The sequence below is a fragment of the Ambystoma mexicanum genome, chromosome 8 (genome assembly GCF_040938575.1).
Source record: "Ambystoma mexicanum isolate Mex_15411 chromosome 8, UKY_AmexF1_1, whole genome shotgun sequence".
In the NCBI taxonomy this organism is placed as follows: Eukaryota; Metazoa; Chordata; class Amphibia; order Caudata; family Ambystomatidae; genus Ambystoma; species Ambystoma mexicanum.
In genome coordinates, this window is record NC_090929.1 from 775543436 (window position 1) to 775570082 (window position 26647).

At 44.9% G+C, this 26647-nt stretch overlaps 1 protein-coding gene across 1 annotated transcript in view; it reads right to left on the reverse strand.

Moving 5' to 3' along the window:
* MYPN (myopalladin) overlaps positions 1-26647 on the reverse strand; it is a 1604598-nt gene that overhangs the window by 515848 nt on the left and 1062103 nt on the right. The window contains exon 11 of the mRNA XM_069610599.1: positions 23273-23752. Within this exon, the coding sequence (XP_069466700.1) occupies positions 23273-23752 (480 nt within the window). The remainder of the gene's footprint in view (positions 1-23272; positions 23753-26647) is intronic.

Sequence of the window (26647 nt, forward strand, 5' to 3'; positions counted from 1 at the left end):
AAAGTGGCAAAACAAACATTATTTTGAATACCGAACTGATGTAAAGCTAAATAATAATCCTTTTGAAAACAAAGACGACTCAAAGATGAGAAGTTGGCAGAATAAGAACTTGACAAGAACTTGACAAGAAGACCTGAAAGGTGTGATTGTATTTATGTGGGTCAGAATAATTTCCAGCAACAGGAGGAGGCAATATTACGGGAAACCACAACTATTGCCAAACGCAAAAGAGAATAATATGAAGGCAAGTTAAAAAAAAAACAACATTGCCAAAGCCAAGAGACAGCAATTAAGAATACAAGTGTTTGTAAATCTACCAACTTTCTCAGATTCATTTTGAGTGTTTTGTTGAATTTTTCTACCATTCCGTCTGTTTGGGGATGGTAAACTGAAGTTTGTAAGATGTTAATATGGAGCAGCTCTTTGACTTCACCCATGAGCTTGCTCATGAAGTTGGATCCTTGATCCATTAGAATTTCCTTAGGAAAGCCAACTATGAAATAAGGTAGGAGGTGCTTTATTATCTTCTGGGTGGTGTTGTTCCGCATAGGGAATGTCCCGCATAGGGATTGTCGCGTAGTCGACAATCACAAAGACATATTTTTTACCCAGTCTAGATGTTTATAAAGGTCCAATGATGTCCATTCCAAATCTTGAGAAAGGGACTTCTATTATAGGTAAAGGATTCAATGCAGGCAGGCAAGGGGATGTGAGTACTTGTTTTATCACATATTTCACATGTTTGAATAAAGGTTTCTATGTCAGCATGGATACCTGGCCAGTAGAAACCTCCCACTGATGTGTGCTTGGGTCTTGGGTTGTCCTAAGTGTCCCCCTGTCAGATGGGAATGTGCAATCTCTAGTACGATCTTCAGGTGGATTCTGGGGATTGCTAACTGAGTTTTACTTAGGCCTTCTGTAGATGTTCCTTTTCTATATAGCAATCCTTGCATTAGGAAGGAAAAAGGACTTCCCTTCTCTACTCTCTCTCCTTCAGGACTTGCTTGTAAGAAAGCCTGAGAGAGGGCTGGATCATTTCGCTGGGCAAAGGCCAGGTCGGTAAAGATGGTAAGCTCTTCTTACCTTTTCTCTTCATTGGTAAATGGTTCATCAGCTTCCCCAAAGCCTATGGTACCACTCTCTGTTTCGTCAGCTTTACTCTATTTAAAATGCGAAAATAGAGCTTTTTCAAGAATTCATTGTGCAATTTGGTCTCCACGATGTACTTCAAATGGGATTTCACCATGGTTCTGTAAGAGAACCTTTATGGCTCCCCGGAAGTTGGGATCAATGACGCCTATTAGAACGTCTATACCGAACTACCAGGCCAGGATAGATTTTGGGGCCAATCTTACATAAAACCCAGGAGGGGGTATCAAAACTAAATCTGTGGGAATTATTCCACTTTTTCCAGGAGGGATAGTAGCCTCTCTGCTGCTACAGATATCAAAGCCTATTGACTCTTTTGTGGCAACACAGGGGTTTGAGGCTCAATGACTCAGCTTCTGGAATTGTAGGGTTTCCCAATTTATTTCAATTACACCATATGTAAGGAATGCATGGTATCAAGGTTCGACAGACACAAGTGACCACAGTTCAAGGGTTTTTATTGACCTTTAACAAAGCTGTGATAAACGCCTATCTAATCATAAAACTACAGATGAGAGCAAGCTATGACCATCAAATAATAATTCAGTCCTAGTGGAGTCTCAAAAAAATAAAAAGGGCCTATACTCAAAATAACCTATGGCCAATCCTTACTGCTAAATACAAATAGTGTAGGATAATGTTAATGAAAAATAAAGAAGTGTTCACAAAATGATGAGTCAGGATTTCAGACCGTTGGCCTGTCTTCCCATTTTCAGCACGGGACAGTTCACTCGAGCATAACACACTCTCGGGCTTTTTCGGCACAAAGATACAGTTCCATTACCAACATCAGGGACTTCTGTTCCCAAGTCTCTTAAGTTATCAAAGTCTCTTGATTCAGAGAGCCTGATGTACCAAAACAAACGAAAAGTTCCTTTACAAATACTTAAGCCAGGTGAGTCACTCTTTATCCTGGACCCCCCTCAGCCTGGCTCAGATCCTTTTTATACCAAAATCTTGAGTTTGGATCCCCCTCAGCCGTGCTCAGATCCTCTTCTCCAAGGCTTATAGGATATCTTTTCTCGGGTGACTCACGGTTCACACCGGATCCCCCTCAGCCGGGCTCAGATTCCTTTTACACAATAAGTCTCCCTCAGCCGGAGGGCCTTTCCTATTTCAAATCCTATTAGCTATCAAAGACTTTTGATTTGACAGTTCACAGTTTTACACTCTCAGTTGGATACCTAACAGAGACCTTTGAATGAACACCCACATGGTGCCGGACCACTCTCTACATGGTATCCATCTTGGTTTCAAAAGTCCATACACTCCTTGGATATTCAATTATATTCATGTCTCTCATCACATACGCCTCCTACTCTATTCTTCGCAGATTTCTTCATACAATGTTCCGCATGCGACCTGGGTTCTAACAGAGACCGGTCTGCTATTAGTCTCCCCGACTCACCGGCTGACTTTACTGGCAATGCTTTGTTGTAGGAGCCAAAGACAGTACCACAGCGGCAATCGCTCCTCCCCACCTTGGCTATCGATACAGGAGAGCCCTGGGTATCTTTGACACACATTGCACCTTTCTTCAGCTTTAATTCCCAATCTTATGTTTCTTATTCTCAAGGGCTCTTGAAAGTAGTGGTTCTTCTCCGAAAAGGTCAATGGCACTTCCTTCCTTGCAACCCTCTCTGGTCTTGCCGTCTTTCTCCTCATATTAAACTGCCATCTAGGAACTGCTGCTTCCTTGTGTGTTTTGCCTTTCTCAGAGTGTGCTTTCATGCTTCGCCTTTTATCTGTGTGGGGAAGTGTGATGGAAGTCAGGTGTGTGTAATTATCAGTAATTGCCTGACTCTGCTTGACCCTTGTGATGGGACATGTCAGGTCAGGTCAGGCTTGGGTGTTAGTTTGTTTTCTCTCACAGTGAGTTATTCATGAGAAAGTGTTTGTGTCGGGAAACGGGTGTGGGGGGTGGTTGAGTTCCTACGTATCCTACCTGGTAGGATGGGGAAAAGTTGTTAGAGGAAAGGGGATACTGTGTCTCACCGTCCGGTGTGCCACTCCCTTCCCCGAAGACCCCTCATCCATCAGATCCTCCCGCACTGGTCCACCCCCAGGAATTTGATCCAAAAGCGATGGCCGTGTCCTGGCCACCTGGATGACAGATCCACGGAGACTAGCGGGTGAGACACCTTGTGGTTTCTCACACATGCCTGTGGTGGTTTTCAGGAGTCCAGCTTTTTTGGCCTGCAGGGGGCCTAGACAAAAGGCGTACATCAGCTGACTTGCAAACAGATGGCAGGGCAGCCTGTCCTTATGTCTCCCTGCACTCCACAGGACATATTTAGCACACTTGAACCATCTAGATGGGTACTGTTTGGCACATGTGGACCCCTGACAGCCTTTACCTGTGTTCCACATACAAGTCACATGTTAACTGGTTGTTTCCTGTATGTTTTCTCATCTTCAATGCATTGCATATTTTTTATTTTAAATGTTGTTGTTCAAATCTTGCACTATACATGACTGTATATTGTGGATGCATGCATGGGAACCTTGCATCCCCTCCCCACAGCATCTGTTCATCTGTTGACCCTGCACTACACCTTATGATTCCTGCCCCCTTCCCGGGAAAAGCTCATCCTGGGGGTGGGCTCTAATAGAGGGGGAAGAGACAGCTGGGGAATGAGGACCTGTCCATTAACTATTGTATCTAAGGGGGGGTAGGTGGGTGGGGTGGAGTCTGGAGTGGGGGTGACACAGCCTCATATGCATTGGGATTGAGGACCTTGGTCTCTTTATGACTTGCCTGCCGTGTTGTGTTGACCCTGTGGGTTGGGGGCTAAGAAGCTGAGAAGTCCCCTTTAGCAGGTGCCCTTCTTATCAGTGTGTGCTTCACCATCTCCCCTTATTGTCCCCCTTGAGCCCCAACTTGTTCTATTTCTCCATCAGTGTGCCTCCTGGCCTCTTTGCTCCTGCTTCCTTCTTTACCTCTCCTTCTGTCTCTGTCTTCCTCTCTTCCACCTTTCTCTCAGCCCTCACCTACTCTAACAGCCCCCTTCTCTCCCCTCATCTCCCCATCACCAAATCTCTTCCATGCTCCCCCCTCTCTCTCTGCTCCAGCTGCCAATTCTTCCCTCTCTCCCCAGTGCATTTTGCCCTCTTTCCTCCTTCCGATCAGCTCCCCACTTGAACTTTCCCTCCCCAGCCCTTCCCCCATCTCTTGGTGTCCCCTTCCCTACCCTGCATCCAAGGGTGCCCCACAGGCCCCCAGGCAACCTGACAGTGGGTGTGCCAGACTTGTATGCCTGCCATCAATGGCCCGCCCTGTGCCCGCAGCCCACGGCAGACTAACTCCCTAATGAACTCGGGTGGCAATGCGTTTACTTCACTGCCAGTGATTACTCTGTTCCTGTGTTCCGATTTTGGTGTATTCTTTGGTGCTCAAACTTTTTGGTGTAACTTGCCTGTTGTCGTCAGGGCGAGGCAGGGGGGCAGTCCCTCTGTGCATACAATGCACACTTATCAGGTTCACTGATCCCTGGTCCTGAACTGTGGCTCTGCCTGGGGTCACCCACTCAGCCTTCCACATTCCAGTGTATCTCCCACATTCATGGCCGCAGTTTTAGAAAATGGGTTCCACCTGCCTTGGGACTGTGTCAAGGGTATGCCCCCTCGGGTGGGTCCCCTTACATGAGTCTCTCCCCCCTACAGGCAGAGCAGAGGCTGAGCACCCTGGAAGCTCACTGGTGGCCAGTTCAGAGTGGAGGGGGTTGTGTGTTGTTCGCCAGAGTGCAGGCCCTCTCTGTCATGCCTTTCAGCCTTCACACCGAGCACCTATGTGCAGCAGTTCAGAAGGACCGTTCTGTGGGTTGCCTGTTAGGCAGAAACCTGTGCAGTTCCCTTAGGGACCACTACAAAAAGTTTAAGACCACAGGAGTAAGCAGTAAACCCAATTGGTAGCAGTCTGCACCACCCAGATTTACCTGGTAGCTGTGGCTGAGCAGTCAGACTTCTCTCAAGAAGAGTTAGGCAGTATATAGAGTATACACAATAGGGCTAAAAATAAAGTAGCACAAGCAAACACTGACCAGAGCTTTGGTACAAAAGTATATAATTATTTATTTAAGAACACACTTGTAAAAATACACTGGCACTAATATGTCAAGCAAGTTCAAACACAGTCACTATAAGTATATATACCTCCATAGTTAATCATTTGACAAGTCTAGGTTAAGACACCACTTATTTAGCAAAACAGAGGTGAGCGCGTAACCGTAGATGGCACTCCAATAATTTGTTTAAAAAGGGAGAGAAAAGGCAGAATAGGAAAAACACACAGTACCAACACTTTTAAGAAACCACAGCAAGTCAAGAAAGGCAGGGTCTACTGTACAGCAAAAAGTTCATAGGCCAGGCCCACTCTTGGAGAGAGCAAGGCGGAATGTGCCCAAGATCACACAGTGGAAATGCACTCAAAGTCTTTGCAAAAAATTCAAAAGTGGTTGGATCAAGTCAGAAAGGTAATGTTAGCAGGTCCGAGGTCACCCCAGGATAGAGTCAAGGATTTACGGGACACCTTGGACAGTCTGTTGCAAGGGAGACCAGGCAGGACACAGTACCTGAAATGGTGAAAAAGCTCCAGCGGGGGCAGTTGTTCCTGGCAGCGGTTGCAGGAGGAAAGCTGGAGGTTGTTGCACTGCCAGGGAAGAAACCAGCCGCAGAGTTCCCGGTCAAAAGGTAAGACCCTTTTATTCGAGGTAGTGGTGAAGCGTGGCTATCCGGCTGCCGGGGTGCTTGGCACGGGCGATTCCACTACGAGACGATCCAGGAAGGCGAAAAAGGCGAAAAAGGTGAAAAAGGCGAACTGGTTGGTCCCACCAGCTCAAGGGGAAGAAGACTCTCCTGGAAGAAGATCTCCTCTGTCGTCGGGGAAGTGGTGAGTTCGTACAGCAGGGCTCCACCGGTGGTGTCGTCGTTGTAGATGGCTCAGCTTCTCTCCTCTTCGGATTCTTTAAGTCCTGTGGCGACTTCTGAAGTTCCAGTCCCCAAAGCCCTGCTTTTATGCAGCAAAACCCCCATTCATCAGCCTAGCTGTCACTCAAACATGCTAAATGGTGAGCCGGGCGGCTCACCACCGGGCCAATCACGCAAGAGTGTGACTTGAGTTGCCAAGGCAACTCAGTCCAGGGTGCCTAATCCCCCTCCCACACATCCTGTTGACCCCAGACAGAGTGGCACCATTTGGAGGGCTTCTGTGGAGAAGCCCACCAAAAAGTGGAATAAAGGGCTCGACTTGGGTTCGAGTTTCAGAGGCGAACACAAACGCCATTTTAAAACCGAGTCCTGGCAAAAAGACCCAACCAGGGAATAAATATTAAATAAATAACCCAGTGGTATCTTTAACATTGCACCAAAAAGTGGTGCGTTTAAAATGAATGGGAAAATCCATTAGAAATATTCCAGTGGAATATTTCGCGTGGTATGCACTGCCACCAGCCAGAAACTTGACAAGGGGGGACTGGACAGTGCCCCCTTGGAAAACAGACCCAGGGCTAATCGAATTACCCCTACCAGTACTTCCATAACATGATGGTTTGTACTGGTTCTGTTCACAATTTGAGTCTAGTAAAGCCAATGGTGACTTTACATGCCCTGGGAGACAGTAGTCAGTCCCAGGGTATGGAGTCTATGTTTGGGGGTCACTATAACACCCCTGTGTTACTGCACTGAGGGTGCTGTGTAACACACATACCAAAAACACATGAAGCCCTATGGAGTAAAAGACCCCATAGCCCATAAAACACATTACATAGTCAAAGGACATTCTCAAATCATGCCTAAGAGTGGGAGAAAAAAAATCTCACTCTTAGCAGGAGAAAAAAATAAACCCCAAAAATCCAGCAAAGCTGCTGGGGGACTCACTAGGTTTGGGAAATTAGCCTTAACAGAGAATTCTCCCTAACACTCGCTCCTCCCCCCCCAGACTAAGGGACAGGAGGATTTAATCCACTCCTGGATGAATCTCATACCTCTAGTCGATGACATACATCCTAGAGAGACCACCAGCATTTTGGTGGTGACACCCTGACTTGTGTTCTATGGTCAAATCAAAGGTTTTCCTTTGTAAGCTATAGGACCTACACAGCCTTTGAGGAACATCAGTCTTTTTAAAACTATAGGGGATCTGGTTGACCAGTCTCTCAGAAGTTGGTACAATTTCTGAACCTGTGATAGGCTTTTTCAAGGGGTCTTTATAAAGGATTCCCTTAGATCTAGAGGGGCCTCCAGAGGTCCTCATCACCTCTATGTTGGAGGAAGGTTGGGTCTTAGGCCTCTTGGTTGGAGGGGATGGAGATAAGCAAGTTACAGGCTTCTCCTTCCTCTCAGATCTACCCTTACCTACTTTAGGAGTTTCCCTCCCACTACTAGGAATGGGGTTGGAGTCTTCAGTAGAAGGTCCAACAGTTTGAAGGTGGTTTTTGGCCTTAGACTTTTCTTTTCTGGTTTTCCACCAGCACTAAGAATTACCAGTTCTCTTAGGCGTAGGTAGGGGTCCAGTTGGTCTATCCACCTCTTCCTCAGAAGCAGGGGGAGTCACAGACTCTAAAACTGGGGGAGTAATGATTGAGCTTGGTTCAGGCCCCCAATTTACCTAACATTTTAGCCTGAAATCTACCTGGGTCAGAGGTCAATTTACCAACATCAGGGCTTGTTGTGGGGTTCTCTGTAGAGGTTCCCACAGGCTAAGAGTAGTTCTTTGAGGTGGCCTCTCTAGCCAATTTGGTTTGGTTCTGTGTCTCCATACTGGGAGGCCTGGGGGTACTGGATACTACTCCTAGAGTTCTTAGATCATTCCCCAACAGGACTCCCCCGGGCACCTCAGTCTGAACACTGACAGGGATCATCACTGTCTTGTTGTTACACTGTATGAGGGCTGGTAGAATTGGAACCATTTGGACAGGACCTCCAGAAAATTTAGTGGGACCTTCGGGTGCCTTAGCAACATCCTCAGGCCTGAAAAAGCTTTCATCCACTACTGTTCTGCTGGCCCCAGAGTCTCCCCTGGCAGGGGTATCCTGGCCATTGACAAGAACACTGTCCATGTAATAAATTTTAGAGTGTTCTGGTATGGAGTCATACACACTCCTATTCTGATTACTAACCAGATCCATGGACCCTAATGTTACACTTGCTTGACGACCCAAAGGTTCTTCAGCAAAGACTTCAATGTGAGCACTAGCCATTTGGACTTCCTCCTCAGGAGTGAAGGCTAAGGAGACTGTGCTGATTCCTGTAGGTTTAAGCTTACATTTTGGATCTCCTTTGATGTGGTCAGTTGCCTTACAGACATAGCATATTCCAAATGCTCTCTGGAAGGGTGGCTTGTTCTGACCTCCTTCTGGTTGTTGACCAGAAGGTACACTAGCCTGCTGTGGTTTACCTTGGGGCTTACCCTGGTTATTTTGTTGTTTGGGGCCCTCATTGGGTTGGGAGGTATTAGAAGTCTCTTGGTTCGCTTTTGGTGGCTGCTTTCCCTCATCCTTTTTCTGAGTGCCCCCTGAATCCTTGTGAGTAGCCCTGTTGGCAACCCACAAGTCAGCAGCCTTAGCTAGCTTCCTGGAATCTAATTCCTTTGAATCAGCCAAGTGCTGTCTGAGCCCAGGAGAGCAGGCATCATAAATTGACTCCAACATTACAAGATTTCTCATTCCCTCATAAGTGTTCACCTTGTTACCCTTAATCCATCCCTCTAAGTTTTTCAAACAATCATTCACCCAGGTAGCCCAAGGGGTACCATCATTCTTTTTGAGGGTCCTAAACCTCTTAAGGTACTGGGAAGGGGTCTTCCCAAATCTAGCTATTAAAGCTAGCTTCACGCATTCATAGTCCCTTCTATCCACCTCCCCCAATTCCATTACCACATCAGATGCAACAGGGGGGAGCCTAGAGAACAACCAGAGAAGTAACTCATTCCCTGAGATGTCCTGGGGCCCATGATTATACTGAAACATAGCCAACCAATCCAACACATCCAACTTAGGCTCATACATACCCACAATCTCTTTAGGCATCCGGGGTCTTTTGGGACTGGTACTCCTGGAGGATCCGGAGAGAGAAGCATTTTCAACAGACAATTTCTTCATCACTAGCTCATGCTTGAGCTCCATTTCTATGAGCCTTAGTTCTTGATTCAGTTCTTGGTTTCTTTGTTCTGCTTGAGCATTAAGTCTCTTAAACTCCAATTCAAGCTTCATTTTCTCTAGTTCAAGACATTGAGGACTAAATGTGGGACCTGGTAAAGGTCCAGTAGGTACAGCTGGTAGAGCAGACAGAGGCCCAGGGGGGACAATTACAACAGCCTCACCCTCCTCCTCTGACTCTGCCTCAAGATTATCAATACTTTGATCAATATCAATGTCATCACTGTTATCTACATTTTCTGGGAGAGTGGATTCCTCTGAACCATCACTCAGACTTTGGTTTGCTAACAATCTTTCTATCAGCTCCATTGTCTTGCCTTTAGTCGGGAGATTCTTATGCTTACAGAGAACTCTTAAACAATCAGCAGTTTTTGTAGCAAGGGACTCTTGATTATAACTTTCCATAGTTGACAGGTTAGAAAATAAACTTTTTAGTGCTAAGCTTTGTGGTTAGTTGCACTAAGGTATCTAAAAGCACACTAAAATGTATACTCAATACAAATCCCACCGCTGTACACCAGTGTTAGGCAGAAATCTGTGCAGTTCCCTTAGGGATCGCTGCAAAAAGTTTAAGACCACAGGAGTAAGCAGTAAACCCAATTGGTAGCAGTCTGCACCACCCAGATTTACCTGGTAGCTGTGGCTGAGCAGTCAGACTTCTCTCAAGAAGAGTTAGCCAGAATATAGAGTATACACAATAGGGCTAAAAATACAGTAGCACAAGCAAACACTGACCAGAGCTTTAGTATAAAAGTATATAATTATTTATTCAAAAACACACTTGTAAAAATACACTGGCACTAATATGTCAAGCAAGTTCAAACACAGTCACGATAAATATATACACCTCCCTAGTTAATTATTCGACAAGTCTAGGTTGAGACACCACTTATTTAGCAAAACAGAGGTGAGCGTGTAACCGTAGATGGCACTCCAATAATTTGTTTAAAAAGGGAGAGAAAAGGCAGAATAGGAAAAACACACAGTACCAACACTTTTAAGAAACCACAGCAAGTCAAGAAAGGCAGGGTCTACTGTAGAGCAAAAAGTTCATAGGCCAGGCCCACTCTTGGAGAGAGCAAGGCGGAATGTGCCCAAGATCACACAGTGGAAATGCACTCAAAGTCTTTGCAGAAAAGTCAAAAGAGGTTGGATCAAGTCAGAAAGGTAATGTTAGCAGGTCCGATGTCTCCCCAGGATAGAGAGTCAAGGATTTACGGGACACCTTGGACAGTCTGTTGCAAGGGAGACCAGGCAGGACACAGTACCTGAAATGGTGAGAAAGCTCCAGCGGGGGCAGTTGTTCCTGGCAGCGATTGCAAGTCGGAGCTTCGTCCAGGGGAAGAGATGATCTCGACGTGGAGGAAAGCTGGAGGTCGTTCCACTGCCAGGGAAGAAACCAGCCGTGGAGTTTCCCGGTTAAAAGGTACGACCCTTTTATTCGCGGTAGTGGTGAAGCATGGCTATCGGGACGCTGGGGTGCTTGGCACGGGCAATTCGACCACGAGACGATCCAGGAAGGTGAAAAAGGCAAACTGGTTGGTCCCACCAGCTCAAGGGGAAGAAGACTCTCCTGGAAGAAGATCTCCTCTGTCATCGGGGAAGTGGTGAGTTTGTACAGCAGGGCTCCACCGGTGGTGTCGTCATTGTAGATGGCTCAGCTTCTCCCCTCTTCGGATTCTTTAGGTCCTGTGGCGACTTCTGAAGTTCCAGTCCCCAAAGCCCTGCTTTTATGCAGCAAAACCCCCATTCATCATCCTAGCTGTCACTCAAACATGCTAAGTGGTGAGCCGGGCGGCTCACCACTAGGCCAATCACACAAGAGTGCGACTTGAGTTGTCAAGGCAACTCAGTCCAGGGTGCCTAATCCCCCTCCCACAAATCCTGTTGACCCCAGATAGAGTGGCAGGAACAAAGGACTCGACTTGGGTTAGAGTTTCAGAGGCGAACACAAACGCCATTTTGAAACCGAGTCCTGGCAAAAAGACCCAACCGGGGAATAAATATTAAATAAATAACCCGACGGTATCTTTAACATTGCACCAAAAAGTGGTGCATTTAAAATGAATGGGAAAATCCAATAGGAAATATTCTAGTGGAATATTTCGCATGGTATCCACTGCCACCAGCCAGAAACTCGACAAGGGGGGACTGGACAGTGCCCCCTTGGTAAAAAGACCCAGGGGGCAATCGAATTACCCCTACCAGTACTTCCACAATATTATGGTTTGTACTGGTTCTGTTCACAATTTTGAACTAGTAAAGTCAATGGTGACTTGACATGCCCTGGGAGACAGTAGTCAGTCCCAGGATATGGAGTCTATGTTTGGGGGTCACTATGACACCCCTGTGTTACTGCACTGAGGGTGTTATGTAACACACATACCAAAAACACATGAAGCCCTATGGAGTAAAATACCCCATAGCCCATAAAACACATTACATAGTCAAAGGACATTCTCAAATCATGCCTAAGTGTGGGAGAAAAAGAGTCTCACTCTTAGCAGGAAAACAAAACAAACCCCAAAAATCCAGCAAAGCTGCTGGGGGACTCACTAGGTTTGGGTAATGAGCCTTAAGAGAGAATTCTCCCTAACAGTGCCAAGCCCCCATCACCACACTGGTGGTGGTGCGTGGTGTGACGCCTCCCACTTTCATTTGTGCCTGAGGCCAGTCTCTCCCTTCCACCACGACCCCTGGTGCAGGCTGCCATGCTGGTGCACGTGTGGTTGACCTTTCCATCTCCAAGTGTGGGGGCTTTCATGCTCTGCTGCTTCTGCCCACAGACTAGCCCAATGTGGGTGCAAGGCACCCCCATTGCTACGCTCAAGCAGGTGCAGCTACTATGAGGATCCATCTAGTGGCATATGCTTGTCTCAATGAGTGAGCCATACATGTATTTGTACACATCGCCAGTACAGTGACCGTGCAAATGGCTCATTGAGTTAGTGATGTACCCTTTGATGACTGGCTCTGTTACGTTGATTGTTGTGGTGCATGTACCGCTAATACATGCCAGCAAACGCTGACCTCCTGGGATGCGTGCATTAATCAGATCTAGACCAATATGGAATATCATGTACGCATCAGTGACTGTACCTACACTTGGTCAGTTTGCACCCCCCCCATGACGGCACACATACAGAGTGATGCCTGGCCTGTCAACTTCATGTTCCTACCATGGTGCTCACAGGTAAGGGTCAATCATGTTTCATTTCCAGTGAGTGAGACTGACAAACTGCCAACACATCCAAGGAAGGCAGGGGGCATGCTAATTGGCCACTCCCAATTTAGGGAGGTAGTGACTTTAATCGAATCAAGATCACAGGATTATTTTGAGTTCCTGTGAATGGAATGTGTTCAGTTCACATCCTTTAATGGGGAATCATTGGAGGGCAAGTCAGGTGGCGTCAGCCACAGTGAGTCCAGTTCCACATGTGTATGTTGTAATTGCCCCTGGTTGGATCTTGTGCACAGGCTGTTGGTCTTGAACAAGGCACACATATGCCTGTCCCAGCTCTGGGCACCGTCTCGGGAGGATAGATCAGGGGCAACGTGCTCGCCTTGGAAGCAAGACGACACAGAACAACACAGGTTCGAACCACGGGTTCCCACTTAGAAACCTCTAGGTATTTTGCATGTTATAAATAACTATCATATCATATCATGTGAAGGGACAGTGTTAGAATAGATTTTTAAGCTCTGGCCTGGTGGAGAGATGTTTAGGAGGCCACCCTTGTTAGCGGAAACAAGGGAAAACTTGTGGGAAGATAGAATTCACAGTAGCTTGGAGAGAGGTCAAGGCTAAATCTCTGGAGGTCTGAGAGTGATAAGAGGTCTCTAATGAGCACACACAGTGACACGCGAAGAAGAACAACTAGAAAGTAGTATACTAAAAATATACTATTTATTATAGGCCCAATAACAACACAAATGAATCATGAAATCAAATCATCAAATACCACTCAAGACATTGGAGTCAGTGCGAGAAAGTTAAAAACTCCATAAATATCTGCAAAGGAAAAGGGCAAATAACGTTTATAGCACAGACAACCTTCAGAGATAACAGCACTGGTCAATAGCGCTCGGTCATGCATAAAGTTCACCAAGTACTTCTTAGGATGTAGGAAAAAGTCAGGGGAAGAATTCTGAAGGGGTAAAACAGGTTCTAAAAGTTAGGAGAGGATCTGCTACGGCAAACAAGGCTTTTCCCGAATTTTCAAAAGGCTTTAGGGAACGTATACTAGCCAAGGTAAAGAGTAGGCCAAAATAAACTTCAATGCGTAAATGCGTTTAGATTAACAAAGGGCCACTGGTAAGTGACTTCACTACTCACCTCCCTTTGCATAGTTTTGGTCCAGACTTGGCAGGTCTAGAGGTGGTCCAGAGGTACGATAATCTTCCAGGTACACGGGTGCTGCTCACCATTTTGTTAAAAAACATAATTTCCTGCTTAACTTACGTGCAAACAGGTCCCCTTCCAGGCAATTTTTATTATTTCCAATGCAGAGTGCAAATGAGAAGTGCAATGAGACGGTGGAAGCCTCTTTACACTTCTCTATTTGCACTCTGCAGTGCAAACAGAGTAAATGCTGCATGGAAACCGCCTGCTGGTGGTTCCCATGGGAAATCATTGGTTTCACGCCAGCATGAAAATCTCATGCTGCCGTGAAACAAATACATTTTTTAGGGTAAAAGGCAAACGGGAAGCAGAAATTTAACTTCTGTTATGCACCCGCATTCTACCTTCAAAAACAATAAAAATGCTCCCAAGCATGAATGGAGGCACTAAGACAAGCGTAACACAATTACGTCTGTCTTTAGCCCCTCCATTTTATACTAGGGAGTCTACGAAAATGATCTCCCATGTGTTAACATATTCTTAATTCTTTTCAATTTTTTAATGAGATGCAGAGCTCCAGTCTGGTCCTAGTGATGGTTTGCTTGTGAAGAAAGGCATGTTTCCAGATATGGTGGAATATTTTCATGTACATCTTTTTTACATCAGTGTGTCTGAGAAGTCTGAGAAGCAAACCCTTGGTCTTAGAAATAACTATAATGGACCAGTGAAGAAGGAAGAGTTTGTCCCCGCTAGACTGATGATCTTTGTGGTAAGATAGCTCAGTGGGTTGAGTGATCGCTGCTGCGATCTGTGGGTCGCAGGTTTGAATCCCGGCAAGGTCTCCTCAAAACCTGTTCTTCTAAAACTATCAAGGCCAACATCTGTTCCCCTCCCCAGCACTTGCTGAGTTCTGCAACCACTCTCTTGTTTAAGGATCTTTCTCCTCTTCTCTCAAGCACTCCCTTGTGCACCCACTTCTGAAAATGCCTTCAGCCGACCCCTTGTGTCTGGCTAACTACCACCTCATTTCTATCACTCCCTTCCTTGGGAAACTCCTGGAGAAGTTGGTCTTCCCACAACTGACTCAGCATACTGAGCTTGTTGGCTGCTTGCAGGACCATCAGTCTGGATTCCGAGCATCCAGAGGCACGGAAATTGCTATCCTGAACACCTGTTAAGAATTGCTCGCAACTCTTGATTCTAACTCACATGCTGTCTCACTCTACTCAGTCTTTCCTCTGCCTTTGAAACGGTCAACCACTCCATCCTCATAATACGGCTCCACGATACCCTTCGTATCTTGGGCCGGGCACAGGACTGTTTGACCTCCTTCCTCACTTACCGTCCCTGCCAAGTGATCCTGGGTTCCTTCTCCTCCCCACCTCTATCTCCACTAGTGGCGTTCCCCAGGGCTCCATCCTCTCGCCTTGGCTCTTTAACATCTATCTTGCCCCTCTTGCTCACCTGATCTCCAACTTCTCCCTGCACTTCCAGTGTTATGCAGATAACACCCAACTCTTCTACACACTCCACACTGCCTCTTTCACTACTTCCTGTGTCATTCCTGATTGCCTTTCCGCTATCAAGTCTTGGTGCACCTCTAACGATCTCTGTCTCAATGGCAGTAAGATTGAGATCCTTCCTATCGGGACTCCTGTTCCCTCTTTCCTCCCTTCACCCTGGCCACCCTCTATGGGCTCTCCTCCCTCTCCCTCTTCTGAAGCCATAAATGTTGGAATCATCTTCGACTCCTCTCCCTCTTTCATTCCTCACATCTTGGACTGTGCCAAGAAGGCCCACTTGCAACTTCACCTCCTCAGAGGCATTCTCCCTTTCCTCACCTTTGCCCAGAAGCTCAATGTCTCCAAACTCTGGTACTCTACAGGCTGGACTATTGCTAGAGCCTCTTCCTTAATCTACCTTCCTCTTCTCTCTGCCCCCTCCAGCTAACCCAGAATAGGGCTGCAAGACTTATCCTTGACCTCAAACCCAGGGATCGTATTTCTCCAGCCCTAAAATCTCTCCATTGGTCCGTGTTGCTGCAAGGATCAAATTTATATCCCTCAGCATCATCCATAAGGCTTTCTGGGGCCAGGGACCACGCTATCTGCTACTAGGTCTCACCAAATACTCTCCTTCCAGATCCCTCTGATCCTCTGGCTCCAACTCTCTGCTTGTTAAGCACTTCTCTAAGCAGAGAGCGGACGGACGTTCTCTTTCCTCAGCTGGCTCCCTCTTCTGGAACAGCCTCCCTCTTTCCCTGTGTCTTGAGCCGGATTTCCTAAAGTTTTGCAAGCTTCTCAAGACTTTCCTTTTCTCCTCCTCCTTCCCTCTTTCCTCCCATGCTAATCCCCTCAGTCGCTGAGATTGGCGGTCTGAGCCCTTGAGAGTCCTTCTGGGTACTGGCCTTCTGTCCAATCACCTACAGCATCTGCCCTCCCCCTGCACTTGCCTCCGGGCCCACAGTGGACTGTGGTGTTTCTGCGGTCTGCAATTATTGTTGGTGGGTGACTACACTCTTACCAGGTGGTCTCTGCCTCACACTTACCTGTTGCCTGCAACTGGCTCTCTGGCACTTGCCCCTCTGAGGGACCTGCTCACATTTACCCCATCCCCTGTCCCCTCTCTCTCTCTCTCTGCACTTGCACGCTCTGAATGTTCATGAGGCCTAATAGAACTGTTGTTGCCATTTGCTTTTCATTGTAATTTTTTTATTCTATTGTCTTGTATTGTCTCCTTGTTCCCTTCCCTTTTGCCTTGTGGGCGTTTTGAAACGCAATTGTTGCTATATAAGCGCATTACAAATGCCCAATAAATAAATAAAATAAACTCAGCAATTCACCCTTCCGAGATTGATAAATGAGTAACACTTTCATTGGGTGATATTGTATGTAAATATGTTCTATGTACAGCACTTTGCCGAAAGCGCTATATAAATAACACATCATCAACATTATCTCAGCAAAGACTGATAGTGAGAATATTATTAGCAAATAATGTGTATTGCAGAGCAAACCGGGGCAGCCCAATTTTCTCTTCTGCATAATTAGGTGTACCTGGGAGGAAGGTGACAGAGTAGAAAGCCGTCTTTATGCTTAGACCTGCTCCTGGGCAAATGAGCATAGCCTTGATACATCTTTTCTATCTCTATTTCTGGTGTCTTCTGTTCTTTCTGGGATCTGGACAGCCATATCTGGCAAGTAGTAATATCTGACAAGTAGTCATATCTGACAGTGCTGTTAACCATGTCCTTGCTTATGGAAAACTGCATACACTTTCCTTATCTTATAAACACATAGCCTATCTTCAGGTGTACACCTGCTAAAATGGCTGTTAATACAATAAAATGTATTGGTAAATTTGCTTAAAATTCCCTTTTCCATGTCCATATGAATGTTAAAACAGCTGATAAGAGATTGACCTTTCTTAAAGACAATAGCCCTCATTCCGAGGTTGGTGCTAGTCATGGCGCTATTAGCGCCATGACTAGCACGAATATTGGTACCGCCACCGACTTGGTGGTATGGGGACTTACCGGTCTATTCTGACCATTGCGGGACCGGTAAGTCCCCATTTGAAAAGCCACTCCCCATTCCCATTCAAGCCCCCATAGGGCTCAATGGGAAGGCGGCAATAACAGTACCGTAAATTACGGTACCGTTATTGACCCTGGTATCCCTTTGCAGGTCCCGTCCTTAACGCCTGCTAAAACCAGGCGTTAAGGAAGGACCCACAAAGGGACCTCGGAATAGGGCACAAAGGGATTACCGGCACCAGTGTCATTACCGGTGACCGGTATCCCTTTGCGCCCGGGTCGTAATGACCGCCAATGGCTTGGTTTAGTCATACATTGTCAAGATGCTGAGATATAATTTCCAGGCACTCTTAAACTGTACTAAATAGGTATTTCAGACAGCATTCTAACACCTTCTGCTAGCAGATCATGCACCTTGGTCATCCCACTCCTAATAACAGGATATACCTTCCAATGTGTGCGGAGGACTGCCATATGGCAAGGGTGGAAAAGACCTGGCGTTTTTTTATTTTTAATTAAAAATACATTGATGCAGGATTCTATCTCAGAAAAGAAAGATGGCCTGCCAACTGGATTCCCTTTCAACACACTGCATGCCAAAAGCATAATGTGCATCGGTACCCTGCTGACTCAGTATCGATCTGCTGCGCCTGCTCTATAGTGGTGCAGAGCAGCCAAATCAATCTAGCATAGGGACTGTATTTAAGATATGCACCTCTGTTCCCAAACCGCATAACTATGAGAGTTACTATCCTGGTGGCAGTTGTAATTTTTAAACAAACACATTTTTAAACATAAGTCATACCTTAGTTTAACATATGGTGGCTAGTATCTCTCATAAGTCACATGAAATTGGTATCATACTAATGTCAGCCCTGTGAGCACAGCCCTCTAATGTCTATTATCCCTATACTAGCTGTCTTGCTGCACCAAGCAGGACAGGAGCCAATGGAAGCTGCCTCACATTTAATCCTTTGTGAGGTAAGGTAACACCTTTCTCCAGCAAGAGATCCCCTCAGCAGGAGCTGTCCTGGGAAACAGGAATTAAAGGGCACACCATTCACAAAAGGACAGGCCTTACACCAGGGTGTTGCATACAAAAGGGCCTTTGATGCCAGAGGCACGAGTAGAGGGGTTAGTGTAAACAGAGGGAGATCAGCATAGTTGGAGGATGGTTCCGCTATCTTGTTTCTCTCTGTTCCTTTCTTTCCTTTCTCCTCCACTTCCTTTAGCATAAATCACTTTGGGTATGATGCAAGCATACAAAGCCCTTTTGCCACATGAACAGAGATTGGGCCCCTTAAAGCAAGCTTGCTTTTGTCCAATGCCCTGTAAACATTTTCCTATAAAAGAGCGATTCTCTGACTCTTTGATTGACTGTTGAACTTCAAGACTTTAAGGAAGAATGAATTTGGACCTCTTTTGGGAAAGTTGATCTTTCCAAAGCCCTCAGCCATTGAGGTGAAGAATAGTCCAAGGCAGAGACAAGCTCTGCTCCCTACCCACTCCTAGCGCACATTGGGGTGACTCTTTCTGAGGACCAGGACCTGCCCCATTGCACCAAATCTCCCTAGGCTGAAAGACCTGCCCAACCGACCCTGCAGTGGGTTTCATAGCACCCTGAGAGCCAGGACAGCCAGGATCCCTGTTTTTGACATTTATCCATCTAAAGCAAACTCAGAGCCCTCTTGAACACTGCAAACAAATGTGCAGGACCAGTGCTGCCTTTGGCACTCGCTCGACTTCATCAAATTGACTGCATATTGTTCCAGCATAGTCTTGTTACCTGACCAGCATGTGCACCAGGGCACCACACACTTGACTACAAATGACTGCATCTACACTGCATCGAATCACCAGTATGGCAGCTCAACTTGAAACGCTGGATCATCGTGCCACACATCGACCCAAACTAGCAGTACTTATTGTCTCGAAACACACCCGATCGCCGAACCGCTCCTGGTCATCCCTTCAACTTGCACTGCCCAATGCTGCTTCAGAATTGCAATGAGCACCCTCTCGACCCAACTCGACACTGATGCACCTCCTGTGCCAATGTGACTGAACATCTTCCACACAGATTCAAAGTCCGGCTCAATGCCTTTGAATGTCGAACATTGGATTAAGGTACTGTGAAATGACCCTGTCGTCCCGACCCACTTTTTAGGGCTCTAGAGATTAGCTAAATCCCTGTTGCACCTTTTACACTGAAAGACATATCCTTTTTAATTCAATTTGGTTATTTATTGCCTTTTCACCCTTGTTTCATTACCTAGGGTAATTGCATATTCTGTGTTCTCTGGGTTGTAAAGTGTTTTAATAGTTATTTGTACACTGGTGTGTTTAATAAAAGTTTATGCATTTCTCTAGAACCTTGATTGGACATTCTTTCCATTTTGGTCTGTTGTACTGTGCTTTTTGGGGTGCAACTGGCTCACATTCACATCCCTTCTTAGAGCACAGCCTTCAATTGGCCCACATTACCACGAAACGTGAAGGAGGTTTATCTCTTGGCTGTGCCTGTTTTGCCTTAATGATTGGGATCATTGTTGGTTTGTAAGAAGTGAGCAGAGAGTTTAGCCACTACTCATCCTTATATCCCTTACATCCTTATATCCCGGCCTTGGTCATTTCATCACCATGTGGCTTCCTTCCTCTATTGCGAAAGGGCCTTAGAATTTACAAATGGCACCTGCACGGGGGCCCTCCCAATGATGATCGAAGACAAGGTTTGGGACTGGAATACCAGAGGATCCCTCCTTGCCAAGTAGGACGAAGGTTCCTTGCAGCAGCTGGTACTCCTGATCCACTTGTTGACCAAGATTGTCTACAGCAAGGGTTTGAACCGCTTAATTGCAGCTGTGGTGCTGTTTGCATCTTTTTGAATGAAGAGATTACCAGGCACAGAAATCGGAGTTTGAAATTTGTTGGGCGATCGGGTTCACTCTCTGTGAAATTAGGTGAGCATGCTCCAAATTTGTTTGAAATAGGTTTGTTTTGAAATGTGTGCACATATTTGCCAAGCTAGAGAACACATTTTTTTAAAGATGCCTTATGTTAGTGAAAATCACACGTGTTGTGAAGATTTTTGTATTGAGAAAAAACCCACAGAGTTAGAAAATGAAATAGTGAGTCCGTACCTTAGTGGACTGAGAGCAATAAGGGATAGACTGAGAACTATGTTAGACAACTGGGAAGATGTCCCAGAATCAGTGCACCAGTCAGTGCGAAATAATTAGGAGATAGGGGTTATCCAGGAGAATAAGTTACCTAGGGCAGACTCAAGTGTGATAGATACTATGTCAGAAGAATGTTCCATTGACAGTTCAATGGTTCCAGATATTGCCTTGTTAGGGCAACAGAAAGTTTCTGTAGGGTTTGCATGTACGCCAGAAATATGTCCTATGTTAGAGTAAGTACCCATTACTGTTGGTCCCTTTACAGAAAAATGCCACTTGCTGACATCCAATTATGGAGAGAACCTATTGGGAGTGATTTATTTTTTTTTTTGCGAGAAATGTACACAGTGATTCAGTGCAGTTCCGATGGTGTATATTTGACTGTATCCTTGCACAGAAATGCTTCTACACAGTACTTAGCATCGCATTCTGATTTGGTGGGGAGAGGTGAAATTAGGGACATATATGACAGCAATTGTAGTAGCACAATGTTGCCAGCTTATAGAGAGAGTGACAATGTTTTGCCCGGCCGTTTTGCAATTCATGTAGAGGACAAATTGACCATGATTTCTGCGCAGGGAATATGTTTTTCTGTGATTGATGCATTGACCTCTGCTAAAATACCAAGAGGATACACTGACAGTACTAGCATTTACAGTAGAGTACAGGTACCCAGAGGTTTCTAAGCGCATACCCGGGGATCGGACCTGTGTTGCTCTGTGTCGTCTTGCTTCCAAGGTGAGCACGTTGCCGGTGAGCTATACTCCCGAGACCTGAGCTATCCTCCCGAGAATGATCTTGCAAATGCAGGAGAGAAAGTTTCTTTGAATGAGTACCAGTCTTGTCAACCTGAGGACCCCTATGAAGGTTACCTCTTGTTAGAGCAGGATATGTGAATGGCTACAGAGATTGTTCCTGAGAGAATTGAGGATGTTTTTGTCACACTGAAAACAGTTTTGTGTTGTGCTGCAATCTTGGAGATTTCAAATTATGTGAAGATGTTTGTTGTGTTTGTATATGTGAAAGATGGATGTTCTTTAGCAGTGCTAGTCCGAGAAGATGGCGGGAGAGATAGTCCATGGGGATATTTTTCCTTTGCATTGGGTCCTGTTGGCTATGTACTACCTGAATGTCTTAGAGCAGCAGCTACAGCAGTTGCTTCATGCAGAGAAAGGGAAGGCAAGATGCTTCACAGAGTTGACATCAGCTTGAATTATGACAGACCTTTGTCAATACCTGAACTTGTACACGTTGAATGAGAATGGCCAGACACTGAGATACTAGTATTGCTGTCTCTGACAGAGGCTAGAACAGGTTTTTCACTTGTATGCATTGTGAAGAGCAGTGTAATGAGTAATGAATAGCTTTGCCGGGTTTGAAAACAGTTTACTGATACATGCAATAATTGATACTGCACTTTTTTCTTGATTTCTTGAGATACATCTGATCCAGACTGGCCTATTGATCCAGACTGATCGGGATACAGACTGGCCTGACAACTGAACATCCATGCTAAGCGATGTTGCCGTACAGCAGCAAATCTGTGGAATGCTGTGAGGCCTTAAAGTAAGAGCAAGATAACCGCTCCACTTTGCGAAGTACACAGAAGAACTTGCTGGCTGATTTCCAGGCTGACAGAGATTTGCCTTGTAGAAATCCCTGCAAATCGAGATGTTTTTCCTTGCTGTGTTTTGGAAATGGGAAATTTGATCACAAGTCCATTATGCAATTTGTTTGCATGGACGGCCAGACAAGAATTTGGAATATTTACCTTCGCCTTTGCCCTAAAATGAGCTGTGGTGTTTGTGGCCAGCATCTACGAAAGGGCCTGCATTGCCTTTAGTCTATCTTTGAATGGTGGCTAAACCATCCTCCTCCCCCTTCATGGTGGTCTTTGATCTTTCAATACCACTTCCATATTGAAATGGTAACCATGCGTTCCCCTACTGTCTCCCCATTTGGCCTCCACTCAAACCGCAATGGTGAACAATGGTCACCAGCGATCCCCATGGGTCTCCTGTTCCTGACTCCATCAACGTGTCTTCGCAACCTCTCTAGCACTTCTTGCTTGGGAACGGAATGCCCCCTACACAGCATTACGCAATTCTCCTCTGCACTACAATGATTCTGCTCCCATTTAACTCTCAAATACTTTTCTTCCATACTGTTAAAATGCTGCCCCACTCATGGAAGTTGTTCCATGCCCATAGCTCGCCACCAGGTGTCCTCTGCTGTGCTGTCTTCAGCCTCTATGGCTCTGCTTCATTCTGCCCAACTACTCTTCCAAAATGTGCCTCTGCTCTGTGCGCTCTCTCCAATGTACTGCTCTTAGCTCCCCTCTTCTATCTCACCTCCTCCAAAACTCTGTTCCTGTCTGAAGCTTATTTGTATGGGCCTATTGCACACACATTCTAAGTGTACTCAAAGGAGATAAAGCACTGATTGCATTTTAATCCAAAGTATACCATTGTTTTTACAACATAGCTCAATGACAGCAGTGAAAATAAATCACAGGCATGTGCTCTCAAATTGAGAAAGCAAGGCGAGATGCTATTAAAGCTGTGTCAGCATAGTTAAAAGATCTTGGTATGCCATTCTGTACAGTATCAACAATAAGATACACACAGTGTACCTCACCCATTTCCTTGTGATGAAGTGTGTCTAATCAATTTAGGAAATTGAATGTTCCTCTCCAGCAAACAATAACCTTTAATTCTAAACATAGGACATATCAAAATGGTTCTTTGCAGAGTCGTCTTTGCTGGTTTCAAAACGGCACCATGTACATTTTAAATTAACCACAACAAGAAAACATGTTAAGTTTAAATAATTTGGGGACAAATAAACACTTGTATACAAATAACTGTTTATGTAATTGCATATATCTTTGTCTTGCAAAACGAAACTTACTTACAATACTGGTGCACTTCGAGGAAGACCCATGTAGTTGCTTGGTGGTGGAGTAGGAGGCAATGAAGGAAGAACAGAGCTTAGAAAAGCTGCTGGATTTTGAATTTTCATGGTGGGAGATACAGAGGGTGAACACCCCACATCAACTTGATACACATTTCGGCGTTGGGAGGATGGTGGAGGTGAACTTAACCTGGATTCTTCAAAGTTTGATGGAGACTGTATTCTTTCAGAGATAGAATTGGGCATTAAAAAAGTGGAACGTGGAGATGAAAATATGCTTGTCGGCTGAGAAGCAAGGAATTCTTTGGGTCTACTATAGGTAAATTGCTGGCTGGCAATAGTTGTAGATTGCTGCAGAATACTTGAAGAGTATACATTAGACATGCTTGTATCGACTGGAAATTGTTGTTTAGGTGAAGTATGAAACTGCTGCTGTTCAAGCAACACTTGGTTTTGGAGCTGCTGCAATTGGACGGGTCCACTGTGAACAAAGTAGAAATGGAAACAGAAATTAATTCACGGTGCTATAAATCGTTCATTTTTTTCCTAATCATGACATTTAGATTATTTGCACATTTTCATGTCTGTTAATGTCTTCTAGCATTCTTGAAAACCCACATAAAAGACATTGTAGTATGTTCAATGCATGAAGAGATGCTAAGCTTGTATTGAATAGATGCAAAAATGGGGTGCTACCACAAACAATATTTCATGGACATTTTCTTCATAAATATATACTGCAGGGACCTTGATTATGGATGCCAAGGTACTGAGATTGAGGCAATAAAAGGTGGGTGTCTGAAAATCAGAAGGTTCAATGGCTTCCAAGACCTCATCCATCTCAAGCCATTGACTAGCTAACCAGAACACATAGATAACATCCTGAAGTGGTGTGATTGGTCTATCTTAACCATATGACGTCTGGAAATAAGAATTCAAAGCCTGTAATAAATAAACCCTCCACATTAATGAGTGGTTTGGACAAACAATATTGTCAACAGATCAAAATAATAGAAGTAAACAGTTCTTTGTATTATGCTGTCATATGGTGAATGTAGATATTAGGACCCAGAGAGAGCGCCTGGCCAATCAGATAGCTGGAAACAATGAGGCAGAATAGTGACTGCCTGCATTCCCTTGGTCGACCTGTGCGCCTACCCCATGTGTCTGGCATTGCATTCTGCCTAATGTCTCCTCACTGCTTACTCTCCCCTTCTCTTGCCTCCTCACTGCGCCTACTGAAAACTGCCCCAGACCGCTTTCTCCTGTCCCAATGAACAGGCAGCACTCTCCTTCCGGTCTATCTGCTTGCAGTCCCTATCTTATCGTGACATGGCCACCATGCAAATAGTAAAGGGACTTACTCCCTTTAGTTTTTCAGTGGTGGCCATCTTGTATTGCAGTTTAGATTAGGCCCATTTTTCAAAAAAAGGAAATTACAATTAGCACTCCAGAATGATCCCTGGGGTTACCACCTTCCAGGGAGTTCTAGGTTGCTATTGGCATTATCCCTTTCATTTGGGGGGCTGAAAGGGTTAGTAGCATGCTGCTCTACATCGTTAGGCCCAGCCTGGGGAGCCATTATTGCCCTTCTGAGCACCCGAACATGGGGGTTATCACTGTTGTAAAATTAAAACAGCTAAATACGTGTTGCTTCAATGAAACATGTTGTCTACGGCTAGAGAACTCCTTTTCGTAGATTTTGGGCTTCTATGTTTTGTTTGATCTGGAAGCATTTGTCTCTGTTGCTTGAGGGGCCGGACATTTTTGTTGTTGTCAGTACTTGAGCTTTATACTGTAAAAATAGATTGATTGATTATGAATATTTATGCTTTCCAATGATGAAATGTGTTTAATTAATGTATTTCCAATGATATTACATGAATTGCATGAATGGTATTTTATATAGTATGGGAGGTTTTACCACAGCATACTTATACATAAATAAATAAATGCATGCAGTTATCCTTCATTCAAGTTTATTTCGGATTAAGCAAGACCATCCATAAAACTGTGCATTAAAAATATTTGATAACACGGTATTTTACACAATAAAAAAAGAGAGATCAATTGAACTTCCTAAAAACACAATACTCATCTACACACGTGTAACAAAAAACAAGTATGACAAATTGATTTACACAAAAACTAAATAGACATCAGCAAATTAGTCCTTAGTTTTAGTGCTGCTCTCAGTTAAAGCAGCAGTGTCATTGCCACCGAAGGGGTTCCAGCCCATGATAAATAGCACATTGCCCGTCTACACTGTGTAAAACTGCAATTTCTAAATATAGGGACTGCTGTGTTCTTCCGGATCACTGCACAAGCCGGACAACATAATACAACATGTAATAAGTCCTCGTTTGAAGTAGACAGTTCATGCCAGAAGAACAAACAGTAGACCATTTAATGAGCAAGCATTCTCAGGGGTATTTAGACCAGGTCAAATCTTTAGAATATGTGATTTGACATTAACACCATATGAGAGTGATTTGGTTGCTTCTTCCTTTCCTGTCTTCGCTTGCTGATGATATCATTTGTTTTATTCTTCCCTTCATAAATCGAACAAATAACTGTGAAACACAATTGGGCTTGTCAAAAACATTATTTGCACCAGTACTATATATCCACCGTTTTATATGAGCCAACTAAGGTATTAAAGCAGGACTATATTTGAGAAGACATAAATCGAGTCTAAATTAGCTGTGTTAGTGCTGCTTTTTCATTAGACCATATTCTAAACCATGGTGACAAGGGTTTAACTTGGAAAATTGTCTTCTAGAAATGGTAGGCCTTATTCCAAATGTACCAGACCCGATATCCTATTAATAAAAGGAATTTTCTTGCCAATAACCCCAAAAAACGGCACCTTATTAACAATTGGCATTGCCTTGATTTCATATACCTTGAGCATCATTTCTAGCAGATACACCTTACACATCCTGGCAATCAGAATATCTATTCAATTTACTGAAGCATGCTCAATGCCTGATTCTCAGTGGTCTTTGTCCCAAGAAAGAAAGAGGAAAATGTTATGCCTAGATAAACATAAGCATCAGTCTATCAAATTCTCATCTTTTACAAATATTTTGGGGATCTCTGACTTATTTCTCTTACTAGTCTGGCAGATAATTACAGCTAATTCTGATGCATTAATATTGAGATCTAGGCTCTGCTTGAAGTCTATATGGGTGTTAATACATTTTAGAAGAGATTGATGTTTTCTGTCTAGCAAAACAAAGTCATCATCCAAACAGGTTCATTCCTGCGCCTCAAAAACTATTAAGGACCACATCGACTCCATGGCTCCTGCCCTGGCTGACTTCAGCAACCACTCCTTCGCCACAGGAGTCTTCCCACCCCCCTGAAGCATTCC